This window comes from Ursus maritimus, unplaced genomic scaffold, assembly GCF_017311325.1.
Source record: "Ursus maritimus isolate PB19 unplaced genomic scaffold, ASM1731132v1 scaffold_10, whole genome shotgun sequence".
In the NCBI taxonomy this organism is placed as follows: Eukaryota; Metazoa; Chordata; class Mammalia; order Carnivora; family Ursidae; genus Ursus; species Ursus maritimus.
The window spans coordinates 3,022,668-3,040,751 of record NW_024423344.1 but is presented as its reverse complement, the minus strand read 5'-3'; the positions used below and the strand labels follow the sequence as shown (position 1 = coordinate 3,040,751).

General features: G+C 35.9%; 1 protein-coding gene across 3 annotated transcripts in view; it reads left to right on the top strand.

The window, feature by feature from the left end:
• ZDHHC20 (zinc finger DHHC-type palmitoyltransferase 20) overlaps positions 1–13,626 on the top strand; it is a 70,306-nt gene extending 56,680 nt beyond the window's left edge. Inside the window, exons 9-13 of one of the 3 annotated variants that reach the window (XR_005832198.1) lie at positions 2,213–2,339; positions 5,960–6,049; positions 7,081–7,125; positions 7,473–7,588; positions 10,117–13,626. Coding sequence is in view for 2 of the 3 variants with exons in the window: in XM_040621361.1 (XP_040477295.1) it covers positions 2,213–2,339; positions 5,960–6,049; positions 7,473–7,588; positions 8,590–8,627 (371 nt within the window). In the remaining variant the exon portion in view is untranslated. Of the gene's footprint in view, positions 1–2,212; positions 2,340–5,959; positions 6,050–7,080; positions 7,126–7,472; positions 7,589–8,589; positions 8,668–10,116 lie in introns of all 3 variants that reach the window. The other 2 variants (XM_040621361.1, XM_040621368.1) reach the window with 2 other exon arrangements.
• The last annotated feature ends 4,458 nt before the right edge of the window (positions 13,627–18,084 follow it).

Below are 18,084 nucleotides of genomic sequence, written 5' to 3'. Positions count from 1 at the left end.
TCGTCAAGCGTCTGCCTTTGGCTCAGGGTGTGATCCCAGCGTTCTGGGATCGAGCCCCACATCAGGCTCCTCCGCTGGGAGCCTGCTTCTTCCTCTCCCACTCCCCCTGCTTGTGTTCCCTCTCTCGCTGGCTGTCTCTCTCTGTCAAATTAATAAATAAAATCTTTAAAAAAAAAAAAAGAAAAGTAGATTTCTTTTCAAAAATTGATAAATCTGGTAACAGTAGGCCCATTTTCCTATCTGGCATCCTTCAGTTGGAACTGAGTAGTAGCCAACTGCTTTAGATGGGAGCCTGACACTTTAATTTGCCACAGTTCCAATCCTCCTTCGTTTCCTGCCCAGCCCCATAGTTATGAGAGAGGAGTGCTTCATGGGAAACCCATTGTTCTCTTTAAACAATATTCTTCAATCTTTTTTGCCAGTGACTACAGTAAGAAAGGCATCATTTGTATTGTGACCTAGTGCATAATTTTATAAATAAAATTATATAAATAAAATAAGCAAAAATTTTACAAAACATCATTAATATTCTACTGTGTGTGATATATTCTAATATTTTCTATTCTAGTTCATTAAAAAGAAATGCTGGTCACAAAAAAAAAGTAAAAAACACTTACTAAGGTGTTTTAACCCTTACTTTGAAAAAACTACCCTGGTACACCACTTCCTTTACAGCTCACCTTCCACACCCCTGATCCTGGGCTGGTTCTCCACTGTTCCTTCCAGAGTTCTGTTCTTCTGTCCTTTGAGGTATCACCTCTACCCTTCTCCACAACTGTCACCTATCCACCTTACCTTGAGACCATTTCCCCAATTTAAAAAGTATTCAAACAAATGCAATCATCCCGAACAGGCAAGCTGGTCCCTTAGATTCTCATGGCTAATCATTCCCATAAACAAAACACTGAACCTTTTAATCCCTTAGAACTGAAGAGCCCCTGAAATTGTCAACTTGAACTTTCCATTCTCTGGCACTCTTCATCCTTGCAGCTCTCCTTTTCTCTACTCCAGCTGTATTTCCTCTTTTACACTGCCGGCATTCTCCCAAGCATCCCTTTCCCTTCTGGTCTCATTTCTCATATTTTCGATTCTAGATCCTGTAACAAATGACTTTAACAACTCTTGACAGCACTCTTACGCTACACCTGTCCTGGCTTTCTCCTGTAATTCAGTTGCTGATCCATGACACCTGGATTATTCTAGCTCTCCACTTTATCCACAAGTACTTTGGGGCTGTAGAAAGCTGGGGAAGACAGTCTCACTCCCACAGTGATTGGTGCACCTACACATTTAAAGTCTCAGTGCTCACTTGGGTCCTCCACTCTCTTTGGCAGTCATGTCATGGGTTTCTGAAAAAATTAGAAGTTGTCATGAGTAAATTCTTATCTTCTCTCCTTTATAACCTCGAACTGACATTTCTCCTTTCAAACCCATCACTGTCACTCTGCCTCTAACTTCTGAGGACAGATGTCTTTTCTGGTATCTAAGGTTAATCTTTAGAACTCCTCTAGAGGCTGTCTTATTTCTTCTAGAATTTTCTTCCATCAATTTTTACTTTACTTTTCTATATCATCAACCTTTCCCAGTTCCTCTCTCCCTGGTTTCTTATCCTTAGCTTATAAAACATGCTAAAATAAATTGTATTTTTAAATAAAGAAAAAAACCTTTTTCTTGTATAATGTGTATCTTTCTCTAGCCCCACTCTACATCACTTAACAGCCAAACTTAAAATAATGATCTCTGATCACCATCTGCTGCTTTATCTGTTATTTGTTGTACAAGATCATGCTCACATACCACCACCCATTCATACATGTATATCACAATGCAGTTGTTTTAGACTTTGTTAGACTGTGTGTTCTTTGTTAAGAATTCCATCTGATTTACCTTTGGATTTCAAACACCTGGTACTGTGCCATTAGACACATAGTAAGAATTTCATAAGTAATAAATGAGTGAAGTTGCAAGAGTTAGCATATCTTTTTAAAAAGGTGAGATACAGTGAACACACTTCAGTAGATTTTTAGTAAAATTAGATAATTTTCACATTTTCATTTTATAAAGGTGATGAAATACTCAGAGGTGGTATTGCTTTTTCCAAAATAAGTTTCAGAAATTTATCTTTTAATTATTACATTTATTTTAAATTTTGAACATTTATTTATAATTTTTAAATAGATTAACTCTTTTTTCGTATATGTACATATAACAGAATCATTCCGCTCACCCACATTTTCATATGGACCTGATGGAAATGGATTTTCTCTTGGATGCAGTAAAAATTGGAGACAAGTCTTTGGCGATGAAAAGAAATACTGGCTACTTCCAATATTTTCAAGGTAATGTATAAAATGCAGGTCTCAGAAGTTACACAATCTGTGATAGTCTGTCTCTTTGGCTTATATCTTAAGACTCAGAGAATACAGTATATAATGACATCGTTCTGAGCCTTGAGAATGAAAACTCAGAACATCTTGATTATATAAAATACTTTATTTTTCATGTTTTTTATTAAACTCTCCCAAAAGAGAGTTTGGGCATATATTTGAATGGAAAGTAGGGAAAAAAAAGATGATGCGTAAAAATAGCAATCACTCTTTTTCCTTCAAGATGAAAATAAGTTGTTTGAAGTAGAGAATCGTAAGAATTTATACTTATTAGCTATATCTTCAAAGATTTATCACAGATTATGTATTCTGTTGTGTCTTAAAAGAAGACCCAACACATAATGCAGTTTTTAACTTCAGATTTAAATGAAAATTTAAATGAAGGTATATGCTTGAGATGATTCATAGTTTCCTTTTTTCCCAAATTCCCAGCCATCTTAGGCCATCTATATACCAAAGTCATTACAGAAAAGTAAAAAATATTTGAAATTCAGGTAATATATTTATAAATGTTACAGGGTTTTTTCCCCTTGTTTAGCTGTATTTCTTATATTTTTGTCTGAAAATAACATTTGCTTTCACTTTTGAAAGACATTTTTGTTTGGCATATAATTCTAGATATTGCTTCACTGTCTTCTGGGTTACATTTCTTCTGACAAGAAGTTTGCAGTCATTCTTTTTTTTTACTGTATAGGTAATGTGTCTTTTTTTTCACTGGGTGTTTTTAAGATACGCTTTTTAGCATTAGTTTCATGCAGTTTGATTATGATGTGCCTTGGTATATAATTTAATTCATGTTTCTTGTGTTTGGAATTTGTTGAGCTCCTTGGAACTGTGATTTTATAACTTTCATCAAATTTGGAAAGTATTTTAACCATTATTTCTTTAAATATTTATTCTGTCATCCCCACCCCCTTTCCCCATTACTGTAGAGACTCCAGTTACATGTATATTAGTACACTCGAAGTTCTACCACAGCTCCCAGATCCACTGTCCATTTTTTGTTCAGTCTTTTTTCTGTGTTTCATTTGATAGATCCTATTGCTGTACCTTTAAGTGCATCAATCTCTTCTTTGTACTTTATTATCTCCTGTATTGCAAGGTTTTTCCACTCTGACTGGATAGAACACAGACTAGTATTTTTTTAAATAATATTTATTTTTTTATATTAGACTAGTATTTTTTAAGATTATTTTCTCTAAACAGGGGTTTCAGTGTTGACTGGTATGGTTTTGGCTTTTTCCCCCTCTTTCTTTAAAGATGCTCCATTAACTTCTGGCTTGCATTGTTTTTGAGAAGAAATCAGCCTCACTCTTATCTTTATTCCACTGTCTGTAAATTACTGGGTCTTTTTTTGCTCTTTGGCTACTTTTAAGATTTTATCTTTATCACTGATTTTAAGCTGTTTGATGATGATGTTTTTTGGTATGGTTTCTTTGTGTTTATCCTCTCTGGGGTTCATTAGACTTCTTGGATCTGTGAATTTATAGTTTTCATCACATTTGAATAATTTTCGTCATGTCTCCCCATGTCCACTGGTTTTTTGGGCGCTCCTAAATATACATATGTTAAATTGCTTGATTGTGACCCTCAGGTCATTGCTCTTCTTTGCTCCCCAGGGCCCATCTTTTTTCTCCATCTGCTAACCTTTGGATAGTTTCTGTTGCTATGTCTGTAAGTTCACTGATCTTTTCTTCTATGATGTCTGCTCTGCTGTTAAGCTCATTCAGTGAATTTTCATTTCAGATATCGTATTTTTTAGCTCTAGAGGTTCAGTTTGGTTCTTTTTTTATATATCTTACATTTCTCTTCTCATATCCATTTTTTTCCTGTTAATTCACAGACATATTTATATGTCACTATTTTAAAGTATTTGCTTCAAATTTTCATAGTCATTTCTAATTCTTTTCTGTTAACCATTTTTTTCTTAGTTGTGGATCACATTTTCCTGATACTTTTTATGCTAGTAATTTTTTATTAGATGGTAGACACTTTGAATTCTGTGTATTAAATTTTGCTCTCTCCCTTTTGCAGTTACTTGTGTTTTAGCTTGGTCCTTTTGAGGCTGTTGTAAGCCTAGAGTCACATGTGTAGCTTAGCATTCACCAAAAGACTCCAGTAAAATGCTGTGCGCATTGTTGTAGCCCTTTCTTTGTACGTCTCCCTCTTCCTCACCTCTGCCCAGTAGATTCAAGCGACCTCAACTTCTTGAAACACCCATCTCTGGCACCTCAACTCAGTGGGACTACCTTGCTCTACTTTTTTCCCCTGGTGGTGCTCAGGTCCTGGCAGAAACCTGGGACTCGCTTGGTTGGTTTCTCTTTTTTCAGAGACCACAGTTCTATGTTGCCTGTTTGGAAAACAGTTATTGTATATACTGTTCGATTTTCTGGTTGTTCATGACAAAAGGTCACATTTATCCATTAATCCATCTTGGCTGGAAATGAAAGTCCCTGTTTTACATAATTTTGGTATTTTTAAAATGTGAAATTATGGGGTGCCTGGGTGGCACAGCGGTTAAGGCGTCTGCCTTTGGCTCAGGGCGTGATCCCAGCGTTACGGGATCGAGCCCCACATCAGGCTCCTCCGCTATGAGCCTGTTTCTTCCTCTCCCACTCCCCCTGCTTGTGTCCCTCTCTCGCTGGCTGTCTCTATCTCTGTCAAATAAATAAATAAAATCTTTAAAAAAATAAAATAAAATGTGAAATTAAGGAATTCTGTACTTTTTTATAGATTGTAAACTTCTTGAAGGCAGAGGGTTTTTTTCTCTTTTGTTCACTGCTATATCCCTAGTCCTAATAATAGCACCCAGGGCATCATAGGCATTTAGTAAGTATTTGTGAAATGAATAAATATTTGGAACTTACATCTTGAGTTTCAATTTGAGCCTTTATGATGTTTTAAATGATTGTGATGAGCAGGTCGGTTACCCAAATATTTGATTACCTACGTTTGAGATATAATCTTCATAGGCATCATAATCTTAATAAGCATTATAATCTCAATACCCAACTATTTAATGTTTGAGGTATCATAACCTTAATAGGCATTATAAATTTTTTTTTTTTAAGGTTTTTATTCATGGAGAGAGAGAAAACAAATGAGAGAGCACACACAGAGGGCATGGCAGAGGGAGCCATTTATTCATTAATTCAGAGAGAGAGAGAACAAGTGAGAGAGCACACACAGGGGGCATAGCAGAGGGAGTGGGAAAAGCATGCTCCCCACTGAGTAGGGAGCCTGATGCAGGGCTCAATCCCAGGACCCTGGATCATGACCTGAGCCAAAGGCAGACAATTAACTGACTGAGCCACCCAGGTGCCCTAGGCATTATAATCTTAATAATCCTGAAGGATACTGTTTTCAAATATATGTAAATTATAAGAGAAGACGGCTTATTTCTTCAATGAGGCTAGTAACCCTCTAAATTAGAAAATTTTAAGAATTATTTTCTGAAACGACAAGTTACGATAATTTCTTTATACTGTGCTTTTGAAGAATGGTGGTTGAATTTGACAACCTTATTTAAGTTAATATGATTTAAATTATTACTGATATTTTTCATTATGCAGCTTGGGTGATGGTTGCAGTTTTCCAACTCGCCTTGTGGGGATGGATCCAGAACAAGCTTCTGTTACAAATCAAAATGAATATGCTAGAAGGTATGCTTCTTAACATTAAGTTTTTCATTATTCATTATAAAGCAAACTGTGTGTGTGTGTGTTATACATACATATCTGATAAATACAGTAATAATTTGTAAGTCAACATAGATAGGGAAAGAGAAATTTTATGTAAATTTTTTTAACTGAGAGCTAATATGTGTATGTACCTAATATGCTTAGGATAACCATATTTTTTATCATCCAAACCAGAACACCTGGAGAATAAGAAAGAGAATGCTTGCTTTTAATAGTTGAACCAGGACAATCACATATAACTGGAAGTATCTGAACAAACTAGGAAATATGGCTATCCTAAATATGCTACATCTTTCTAGAAACTAAGACATTCTTTCAAGATTTGATTCTTGGTTTATATCAGCTATATTTTTTTTCAAAGAAATTAGTCATACTATCCACCAATATATTTTGATAAACATTTAAACTGCAGTGTAAAAATAATATTAATGAGGATTTCAAAAATACAAATGTAAAATTTCTTCTCATTCATCTTAGAAGATACTTTTTCAGTATTTGCATGGCAAGCAAACTGATTCATAAATTCAAAGAAATAGTTCATTTTAAATGAAATTTTAAAGAAGATAGAGATACTTCTGTCAAAGTGAAATAGTCAAAATTTATTTGGGACACAATTTATTTCTAATTGTGGAGGAGGAGGGGTTATAAATTCCAAGCCAGCCTATTAATATCAGAACATAGACCTTCAAACCTACAGTCTTAGGACCTTAGAAGTCTGACATTTATTGTGAATCTGAACAAGTCACTTAAACTGTGTGAGACTCAGTTTCCAGCTCTATAAAATGAGGATAACCATACCTTACCTCCAAGGGTTATTGTGAAAGTTGACATAATGTGTATAAAGCACCTAGCACAGTGTCTGGCCCATAGTTAGTACACAAGAAATACTAGTTCCCTTTTCCTTCTTCTGTTCCTCCATTCCCTCCCTCCCTGGATCTCTTAGCAAGAAAAGTAAGTCTACGCTAAATCACTAAATCATTTTTTCCCCTTAGATCTAAACTGCAGAGGTAGAAAGCAGAAAACTTGGGAAATGACAGGTAATTTTTCTGTCCTGGCCAAAGACATAGACCCTCACCTCGTGCTACCTTACAGCTCTTGATTAACATATGTTTTAAAAGTTTCACACCAGCCTCTGAAGCTTTTTTCTTTTGTCTAATTGTTTTCTTTGGCACTGTTGGAATATAGACTCTTGGGTTTAGAGAGCCATTCAGTTGGGGGTCGGGGGCATAATTTTCTTTTGAATATAGAGGTTTTTTTAGAGTGCTGAGATCTCATGAGTTGCCCTCACATATTTAGGAGAAGGAATACTAATTTGCTGCTTATTAATTAAGTATCCTTAATTGAGCATTAAACTATTTGCTAAATTACTTCTTCCTCTTTTCAGTATTGGCTCAAATCAACCCTTTCCTATCAAACCGCTTAGTGAATCAAAAAACCGATTGTTGGACAGTGAATCTCAGTGGATAGAGAATGGATCTGAAGAAGGCACTGTCAGATCAGGTAATACTTGTCATTTGAAAACAGTGCTTTTTCTGGTTAAAATGAAGATCAATCGGATTTAACAAATGTATAAAAATCAAAACAACATGATATTTTAAAATACTAAGATATGTGAGACTTTTTAATAAAATATCTTACAAATAGGGTGTCAGTGTTTATTATTGGTGGCTTTTATGGAGAAAGAGGTTTGAGTGTGGAAGTATAGTGGCTACTGCTGTGTTTTGTTCTGTTCAGAGCTGGGATTTTCTTTTGTTACCCAGCCACATATGTCGTTACCTCAGATATAGAAAGTTCTTTTGGCATTCACTATTCTGAATAACATTTAAACAAGGTTATTCTTTAGGGTCTTAACTTTCGCTTTCTTGATGACTCAATCATTTCATGAATTGTGGATGCATTATAGAACAGTTGATAAGACAGAGATGGTCTTTCAAATTAGATCGGGTTTATAACATAGCCTGGCCACCTAACAAACATTATAGCCTAAAATATATCATGGCGGTTTTCAACAGCACTAGTAATAACATTGTCATCATCTTGCACTGTGAGAAAATGGTTTGGACATTCAGATCAGTTGGTACCAACTCGAGGAAATACCCTAAAACTTGGAAACTTACTGTAAGAATTTCTGACTTTTTTTTTTTTCTTTTTGGCTTTTAGCAGCAGTTATTCTCTTGAATTGGTATCATTAGGATCTTCATTAGGATCATTCGACGCCACGTAGGTCAAGGGAAAAATTCATTTCATGGGCTTCATAATTACTGCTGCTGAACATCTTTAAAAGCCAATGGACATTTTTACAAATATAAGCATAAAACCCGACTTTTAGCTCTTAGCATTGCTTTACTTCTGGGTTCTCCAAGAGGATAAATGGTTGACACCATAAGCTTATTTAGTGCTTACGTAAGAGTTGCTTTTACTGTAATCATCAATTTTACCAATTAGCTAGAAACTTAATACTTCTTTTTTTTGTCCTGTCATATATAATTATGTGCTTACAGGGACAAATAACCATGTTACAGTGGCAATAGAAAATTGAGTACCACTTGTTCATAACTAACCATTTGAATAAGAACAAGGTAAGACAGTATAAAGGTAATTTCCTTGAACAAATGCAGTTATTTGCATATTTTGTAATCTCACAATTTGCAAGTCAATTGTTTGTACTCTTTTAATTATATCAGCAAAATCAGGTAGTTCAGAAGAGATTGAGAGGTAGCAGCTGCTTAAATCCCATTTTTCTTAACCACTCCTAGTGCAATCTTTGTAAATACGTATTGGTAGATTAATGAAGAAACTAAAAACAAGTGTGGGTTGATATGTGGACAGCTAATCCTTCCAGTAAACAGTGTCTTGTTAATTAGTTTAAGAAAGAAGAGTGACTAATTAGGCTGCAGAAAAGACTGAAGAGGTTCACTGATGTGACTTAGTTGGAAAAGATACAATGAAAGAGCAGTTTACTGTAGCCAGCCACACTGATCAGCTGTTTTCGATCTGGCTAGCCCCCAGACAGTAGCCAGAGGAAATTAATTTAATAGCAATCGAGGACGTTCCAGACAGATTAAACATAAACTGTAGTATCAGCAGTGAGAATAACATAACTAAGTTGAACTTTGAGGGATGTAGTGAATTCTCTGTCTCTCCTAATGCTTCAAAACAAAGACTGCTGTCTAAGTTAGGAGCTAGGTCAGTGACTCAGTAGCATCTTAGGCAGCTATTAGAATTTTTGAAGTCTTCCTTATAATGTATATTATATTGATTATCTTTTGCTCCATAACAAATTACCACAAACTTAGCAACCTAAGGCAACATCCATTTATTTTCTCAGTTTCTCTGTGTCAGGAGTTCTTTTTTTTTTTTTCCAAAGAGTTCTCATCTGGAGTCTCAAGTAGGGGAGTGTCTGCTTCCTTGCTCAGTATTTTTCATTAGCATTCAGTTCCCTACAGAGGACCCAGAGCCCATGTCCAAAGTAAAAGCCAGAGCCTAAGACCTAGACCGAGTCAGAACAGCACTCTTATTGGGGGCTTGTGTCAGGCTGGACTCCACAGAGGAGTGGTGATTGTATCATGTGGTGATCATGTCAGCCAGAACTATATGGCTGTGGTATAGCCCTGGTTTTTGGATTCTTAATGTGGGCGGGATAATGTCTAATGTGGTTGTTGAAAATCTCAACAACCTATAAGTGTTGCCGTGGTATTTCCCCACATCCTATAGCAGTCTTACGAAGAGGTAGATAAGATGTCTCCTCGGATTATGTCCAAGTTAACAGTAAGGGAGAACTGTAAGAATCTACCTCTTTTAAAATGCTCTCTTGATTGCTTCAGAGGAAGAAAGTCAGAGATATCACTTATTTACTGTTTATAAAAATCTGTGTTATTATTACAATATTAGTAGTATTAAAATTTAATCCCTGTCTTGTTATTTTAGCAGCTTTATACCTTAGTCCAGAGAACCATTTAATAAATCTTTATTTTCAGATATATAAAATCAAGTTTTAACCAATAACTCAATTGTTTCTGGTTTTGTAGGTTTATAAAAACATATTATGGACTGATATTTTCAGTTTTATTTGCAAGAAAATGATCAATGGAATGAAATAATTGAAGTATAACAGAAGATCTATTTTTTAAAAAGGAAGCCTTTGTAACAGATCGCCGGATCCACAGAAGCACTACTCCAGAGCAGAAAGATGCCTTAATCTTAAATACACCCATTTGTGCTACATCAACTGATACTGCTACAAAAGTGACTTAATTTTACTTTGGAAATAACACTTACCTGTTATGAGATGCTACAGTAGCTGTCAAGTCACATGTTAACATGGCATATGTATTTTTTTGAAACCTGAGTTACATAATTAGAGTTGTTTCTTAGTATCCATATAAAGTTTCGCCCCGAAACAAGCTGAAAAGTTGTGTTAAGTGAAGTATATGTAGGGCAGTATGGTGGCTGAAGGTGAATAATAATATCCATTTACTGTTGCTTGTACTGGGTAAGGAAAAGAAAATAACTTTTTTTTATTGGGTGTTTGCTAATTTATAATTACTGTTTTATACTTTTCAACATTTATAATAAAGTTTTTTATTGTTGGCTATAAAATAACACTCAGAAAGATTCAGATATCTAAATATAATTATTTAAAACATGGAGCACATTTGTATAATTCATTGATGGCTTAGTTCTACATTAATACAACCACGTAATGTAGTGTTGTGCCCGAGGCTTAAAGGAAACTTGGCAGTCTAGGAAATATTTTTGGTTCTTTCTGCTTTTAAATTACTTTTTTATTGTATTTTCATGGGTATTTTTATGGGCAGGGAAACAGAAAGGCACATGTGCTCTAGAAATATTGGACATAGTCAGAATAGTGGCAGTGGCTAGAAGAAAAGTAAAGAGGAAGATAGGCAGGTATCTTAAGCTGTTAAAAATTATTTTTTGTCCCAAGGTATTTAAATGCAACATGCTGTTGACTTTTAAATGTCAATTTAGGCAATTACTAGAAAGGACTTTGAAACTTTTTACTGTATTCCTTTAACAGCTTAAACAGTGACTTGAAAGGCAGTTTGAACTAGGGTAAAACCGCCTAGTGTAATTCTGCTTTCTGGAAAGAAATTCTAACCTAAGTAGTCATTTAAGACTTCCAGTCTGTGAGCAGTGGATTCCACTCTTACACACAAAATTTTAAATCTGACTTCCTAAACACCAGCCCCTTTCAGCCTGGTAGACCTAGATCTCCTTTTCCTTTTGAAATGCAATCTAAGGGACAGGAATTGTTGCGTTAATTCTAAGAGAAAATCCTGTATCCTGTAAAGGAGAAACAAGGTAGAAATGTTACTCCTCACTTATCCTGTTTAGTCAAATACACACACACACACCAAAATGATTGAAATAGCAACCGTTACAGTTTCCCTATCTGTAAAATGGAATTGGGGGGAAGGGGTGATATGCATGAGTTGGACTGAATGACTGCTCACGTTCTTTGATTCCTAATTTTGCAAAATTAACCTTACGTTTCACTCATCCAACAAGTATTTTTGGAGTACTTTCTGTATGCCAAACATATGCTAGGGATAGCTCCATAATTTCCTAATGTAGCATAAATTTAATAGTCAGCTATTCCAGATCTTCAGTTCATAGGATTTGTCTAATTCTGTTGGCTATACTAATATTAGGTTTTAAAAGGAAGTTATGGGTTTTTTCCCCTTTGAACCAAAGGAATGAGTTAGCTTTGAAAATATAGTTTGGAATACTACTATTATGATTCTTCTATCTTTATTTCAACTTTGTAGTCCTAATAATCTTGACTCTAGAAAACTGAGAGTTAAGGGATAACAAAATACCACTTCATTTTGGCATTTTGTGTATTATAAGGAAATTGTGAATGTTTAAACCTACTTGACTACTTTCAGAATTGTTCTCCTCGTACTTTCTGTATTTCTACATTTAGATCAAAGGATTTGCATGCACCTGACTAACAGTTGAAGAACATAAATTTCCCCTTTAACCTGTCCAGGCACTTTTGTGGTGGTATATTTTTCTCTTTTAAGTTGTATTTCACCATCCTCTTTAATAGCATAGGAAACACTTTTTCAGAGATTTTCACTTAAAGCCTTTTGCTTTAGTTACCTTTGCTTTAATTTATGGTCAACATTTTGCCACATTCTAAATGCTTGGCTGATTTATTCATACGTATTAATGGTCATTCAGCAAGGGCCTATAAGCTGCATGGGAGTCAGGGCAAGGCTGCCTCTTTGGTATGTCAACTGTTATTGATGAGTTCTATCAACTCTTGGCAGGGGAAAGGTCAAAATGAAGGCCTTCAAAATGTATTAGTACTAGCTTTGGTCCGTCAAACACTTTGAATAGTTGTGACGTGATATTTAAGGAAAATAAAGTTGAATTTCAGGTCTTGCCATTGCCTTTAAAGACAGTCGACAGGAGTCTTGGTTTTACCTGAGTACAGATTTACTTGAATACTCAGTACCTGAGGCATCTGACCAGTATCACTTTGCCAAACCAAAGAGCAGCTGCAGTACAGTAGTTCTTAAACATGAACACGTTTACAGAGTTTAGTTCCAACTTTACATGTGGATGATTTTTAAAAACCTTTTTACATATTGAATGGTTTTGATCCAATGTGTCATAGGTGAATTTAACTGTAAGGTTAGTTTAAATCAAATATGCAATGTTTACTTGAATTTTATTTCTTTTAGAAAGATTTTGACTATGTTTACAGGATTGTTCAAATTAAAGATTATCAGACACATGAGATGTCCATTCAGTAATCTTTAAAGCAAATGTATATTAAGGGCTGAGTGTTAGGATCTGTGTATTTGGGGCACCGAATAGACAGTGACTTACAAATATGTTTTGCTTGCATTTTGTTCTAGGACTAGCACTGCTATCAATGGAAACTATTTTTAAAGTAATTAATCTGTTATTAAGAAAGTAATCATATTTTTGCATTTTAGCCAAAATAAAGAACCATATCTGATAATTTGTAAGACATAGGTAATATGTAAGCCTGAAATCCATGTGTTTCATATGATCTGAACTGTATTTTCCAACCTAAATTAAAAATGCAATATAGATTCAGAAAGGTCCATATTTTTCTAATGACTTCACTTTATATTATTTTGTTGGGTTGCGTAAAGAGGCAAGGAATTGTATTTGTATTAAAAGATAAAGAAAGCTATTAGTCAAGGTTATTATATTTGTACATGATTGCAGATGAGTCTGCTATGCCCATTTAAAAGACAAGATGGACACTATTTTTAAGTGATCTTTAATATGTTTTTATAGAAACAAAATTTGAAATACAGTTTATTTTGGTTGTCTTTACTTATCAAGTACTGTAAGTCCTGTATTTGTTTCTCATAAGTATAATCCTGGACCATGACTTAATGTTAACTCTTTGCTTTGTCTTTGGATGGCCTAACCTACATTAACATGAAGGCTGAACATTTTTAAACTTTTTTTCAAAAGTCATAATAATGATTTACTTTATTAATAAACAAAATAAAGTCCTGAAAGAACAATTTTTTGTGTTGTTGTTATAAAGTGGTATTTTACCAAGTGAGAGAATAACTATTATTTTGGTCATCTTGAAAATTTGGTAAAATAACGTTTAGAGAATTAGCCAGTAATGGGGGGGAACCACATCTAAGACAGGTACTATCTGAGTGCAGCAATGTTTTAGTTTACATAGGTGCAAGGTATAAATTGCTTTATTCAAAGCGTTTTAAATTTGCTTTTACTGAACATAAGTTGAATTTCAATTCAAAAGTTACTTTAGGATTGTAAGTACCTTTGAAACGCTGTTAAAAGTTGAATTGTGGTTGTCAAAATGCTGAATAATGGGTTTTATCTTGTGTAGAATTCTTTTCAACATTTGTGTTCTAATTCCCTTCCAAATCAACAAAGTTTCGATATTTGAGGCTGCTGAATAACAGGAAGGCTCTGAGAACTGTGATTCCCAGTTTTAGACTAGCAAAATTTCAAAACATTCATAGGAACCAGTAGAGGCCAGTGGAGATGAAGCAACCTTTATGTTTTGTTTTTTGGGAAGCGGAGGGTAATTTAGAGCACTGTGTTTGGGGTGGGAAGGAAGATAGACCACTAACTGGCCAAAATGACATTTTGACACCCAAAGCATTAATGACATCACGTTGGCTTTACTTTTCTTGGCTTTACTTTTCTCACTTCTCATAAGCTCACTTTTTGGAACCATTCTGGAAAAGTTGAGTGATGTTGGCCTCTTTTACCTGTCTTATACTCATGCACCCCAGAATCTAGAGGGATGAGAACTAACATTTAGTTTCTTCTGTGTAACAGGTTTTTATGGATGTTTAACCTCATTTTCTTTAACCCCTCCATATCAGTGCCTTCCATCTGATATAGAGGATTTAAGTGCTGTTTCCACTCCTTAATTTACCCCCTGTTGTTCTTCAATCAAGAATGTCATCTCTCAGCCCATTCTCCAGTAAGGTAATTCTTTTCATCCAGGATTTCCAGTCCAGTAGCATGCTTCCATCACACTTCCCCACCACTTCAAACCAAGGTAGGGCTCTGTGCTGTCCGAAGGACCACACCACTGCTACTAATTTAATTTAGCTATATATTGGTCACACATACTTCCAAGTCAATTCCCTAGATTATAAATTCTTTTTTTTTATTATGTTAGTCACCATACAGCACATCCCTAGTTTTTGATGTAAAGTTCCATGATGCATTACTTGCGTATAACACCCAGTGCACCATGAAATACGTGCCCTCCTTAATGCCCATCACCAGCCTATCCCATTCCCCCACCCCCTCCCCTCTGAAGCCCTCAGTTTGTTTCCCAGAGTCCATAGTCTCTCATGGTTCATTCCCCCTTCTGATTACCCCCCCTTCATTCTTCCCTTTCTTCTCCTATAGATCTTCCTACTTCTTATGTTCCATATAAGTGAAACAATATGATAATTGTCTTTCTCTGCTAGATTATAACTTCTTGATGACCTTTTTTTTGGTACGAACCACACACAAAATGAACACTGAAGTTCAGAAAAGAATTATAGGGAATTTCATGTTCATTACTCTGTTCATCATAGCCTATAAAATTATCCCAAACTTGAAAAAAGATTTGTCAAACAATCTTTGACACATTTTAGTGGAAGTATAAATTTATGGTGCAGCATCATTGGAGAGCAGTTTGGCAATATTCAAGTTTTCAAATGCCCATATTCTCTGACCTCTCAGTTCTACTTTGGGGAATTCTGTAGATTTACTTCTGCATTGTGGGCTGTACATAAGGATATCAGTTGCAGAGCTGTTTGAAACAACCGAAGACTGGAAACAGCATGTCCCAACGCCATTTATAGGCGCAGAGCGCAAGAGAATATCTGAAAGATACACGATGAAGTATTAGTAGGGTTGCCGCCAGAGGAAACAGGTCAGGAATAGGTTACATTTCACTGTTTGCCCTTTCATATTTTATTTTTACATTGTGTGCACATGTTACTTTTATTTTATTTATTTTTTTTTATAATGATTGTTTATTATGTTAGTCACCATACAGTACATCCCCGGTATTCACATGTTACTTTTAAAAAAGAAAAATGGGTAGGCTTTTTTTTTTAAGGATTTTATTTATTTGAGAGAGCGCATGAGACGGGGGCGGGTCAGAGGGAGCAGCAGAATCCCCGCTGAGCAGGGAGCCTAATACAGGGCTCGATCCCAGGACTCCAGGATCATGACCTGAGCCAAAGGCAGTTGCCTAACCAACTGAGCCACCCAGGTGCCCTGGGTTATTCTATAGATCAGTGAGGGAAAAATAGGTTGTTTGAGATGTGATGCTGGACCAACGTGCCAGCCATTTAGGAAAAAATGAAATTGCTCTATCCTCCACATCTTACATCAGAACAAATTCCAGTTGGCTCATGAACTTAATTAAACGTTAGAAAACGAAAAATACCGCAGAAAAAGCATGGGTAACAAATTCTATGGTGGGCTAGGACAGGTATTTCTAAGTGGGCACAATACTGGTGGTCATGAAGAAACACAGATTTGAGTACATGGAAATTTAAGAGGAAAACCAGCACTAATAGGAAAAGATGGAGGTAGAACAAGAAGAAATTCACAAAAGAAATATGGATCAATAATCACGTATAAAAAGATGTTTGGCTTCATTAATTAAGGAAATACAAGTGAAAACCCCAATAAGATCATTTTTGCCTTAGATAGGCAATAGCCAGTGTTGCTGAGGATATGGGCAAAGAAGCATTTTCGTAGGAATGTAAAACGGCTTAACTATAAAAGTAATTTGGCAATATATGTCCAAGTTTCACTGTGCATAATCTTGGTACTGGTCACTGTACTCTTAGGAACTTATATAGAGATATGCACAGAAAGCTGGGTGTTTGAGAGGCTTTTGGAAAAGTAACACATGTTCATTTATAGGGGAATCAGCTAAATTTATGTTACTCTTTTCCAGAGACTACAATGAAGCCATTTAAAGAAGGTTTTGTGTAGCTATATACATAAAAATTGAAGTATCTCCATGGGAAAGATCTTGACGACATTACTCTGCATATATAGTATGACCCCACCTAGAGCTTTCAAAGTACATGTTGTGAACCTGTGTGTTCAAACCCAGCCTCTATGCTGAGCACGTGCTCCAGAGGATGGGTGAGTGCTGGGACCGGAGGGAACGCAGAGCCACAGCCCACCCTGCCTCCCAGGACTGACTTGGGGGCAGGTGGGTGGCAGCTGCCCCTACCCTTCTGGCTGCTGGGGGATATGGGCACCCGGGCCCTCCACACTGAGATGGTAAGGGAAGCTCCCAGTTCTGAATCTGCCGGGGCCCAGGCAGGCAGAGCGAGGTCCCAGGACATCATGCCAGCTTCTGAGGTGCCTCGTTGGGCTGCTCAGAAGTAATGACCACCTTTTGGAAGATTTACCAACTACAAGCCTGTGCATATAGTGTGGATAAGCTGCTGTAAGGCTTTCCCTCAGCCTTTTAAAGTTGAAGGCCTTGTTGACAACACGTGGCCTTTCTAGATGCAGAGAAGCTGTCAACGTATGCTAGAAGTACAGTTAGAGAAATGACTTGTTTTGTGATCATCTTTTTGTTAAAATTCACTCAAGAGACACATCATCTGGAAGTGACTTTTGGAAATGCAGTCTCTACATCACGTTTTGAATTCACGTCCACATTTGTGTCCAGAGTTGGAGGGAAGGAGAGAGACAATGAGAGGTGGGGAAGGGTTTCCCCAGAACGTGTGGGAGCCATTTTCCAGATGTGCGTTGTCAACAGCACTTGTGTACGTAGTGTATATAGTGATTAAACTTCAGTCCTTAATTAACGTATGTAGCTTTCCTAGATGTTTAGATGTGCTCATCATATTTAACAGTAGATATAGAAAGGGTTAATATTTCGCTCTTCTTAGATTGTCTTTCTAATAGAAACACTGAACCACTCTGAAAAATAATTTATACTTTTCACCGAGTAGATGGAGGAGACTCTGATTTCATATGACAGATGGAGGGTTGATAAATATTTTGTGTACTTTCTTGGTTAAATTCACAAGAAAGACTTTAAAACAATACTTTTAGAAGTGAAATTCTTAATCTACCTGTGGAGTACAACATACCGTATTTTGTCTTTCAGTTAGGCTGGGAAGACAAAAAAGTAAGGAAAGATTTTGCCAAAATGTCATATTTTGGAGACACTTCCAGATTATAACCATTCCTCCCCATGTGCATGTTATTCCAAACAGCTATGCACAGAGTGAACATCGTAGGTCCATATTTTAACATCTAGTCTTTCTAGACACTTTGAAGTAAAGATGTTTGTTACAAATAGTAAAAAATGTGTTTTTTATACTTTTTTTTCCTTTGGTTATTAAATTCAAACCCTAATGTCCTGTGATGGAGTTTATTAAAAAAAAAAAAAAGACTGTCTTTTGGATGATGTTGTTAATCTGTCTTTTGAGCTGTATCACATGTATGAACTC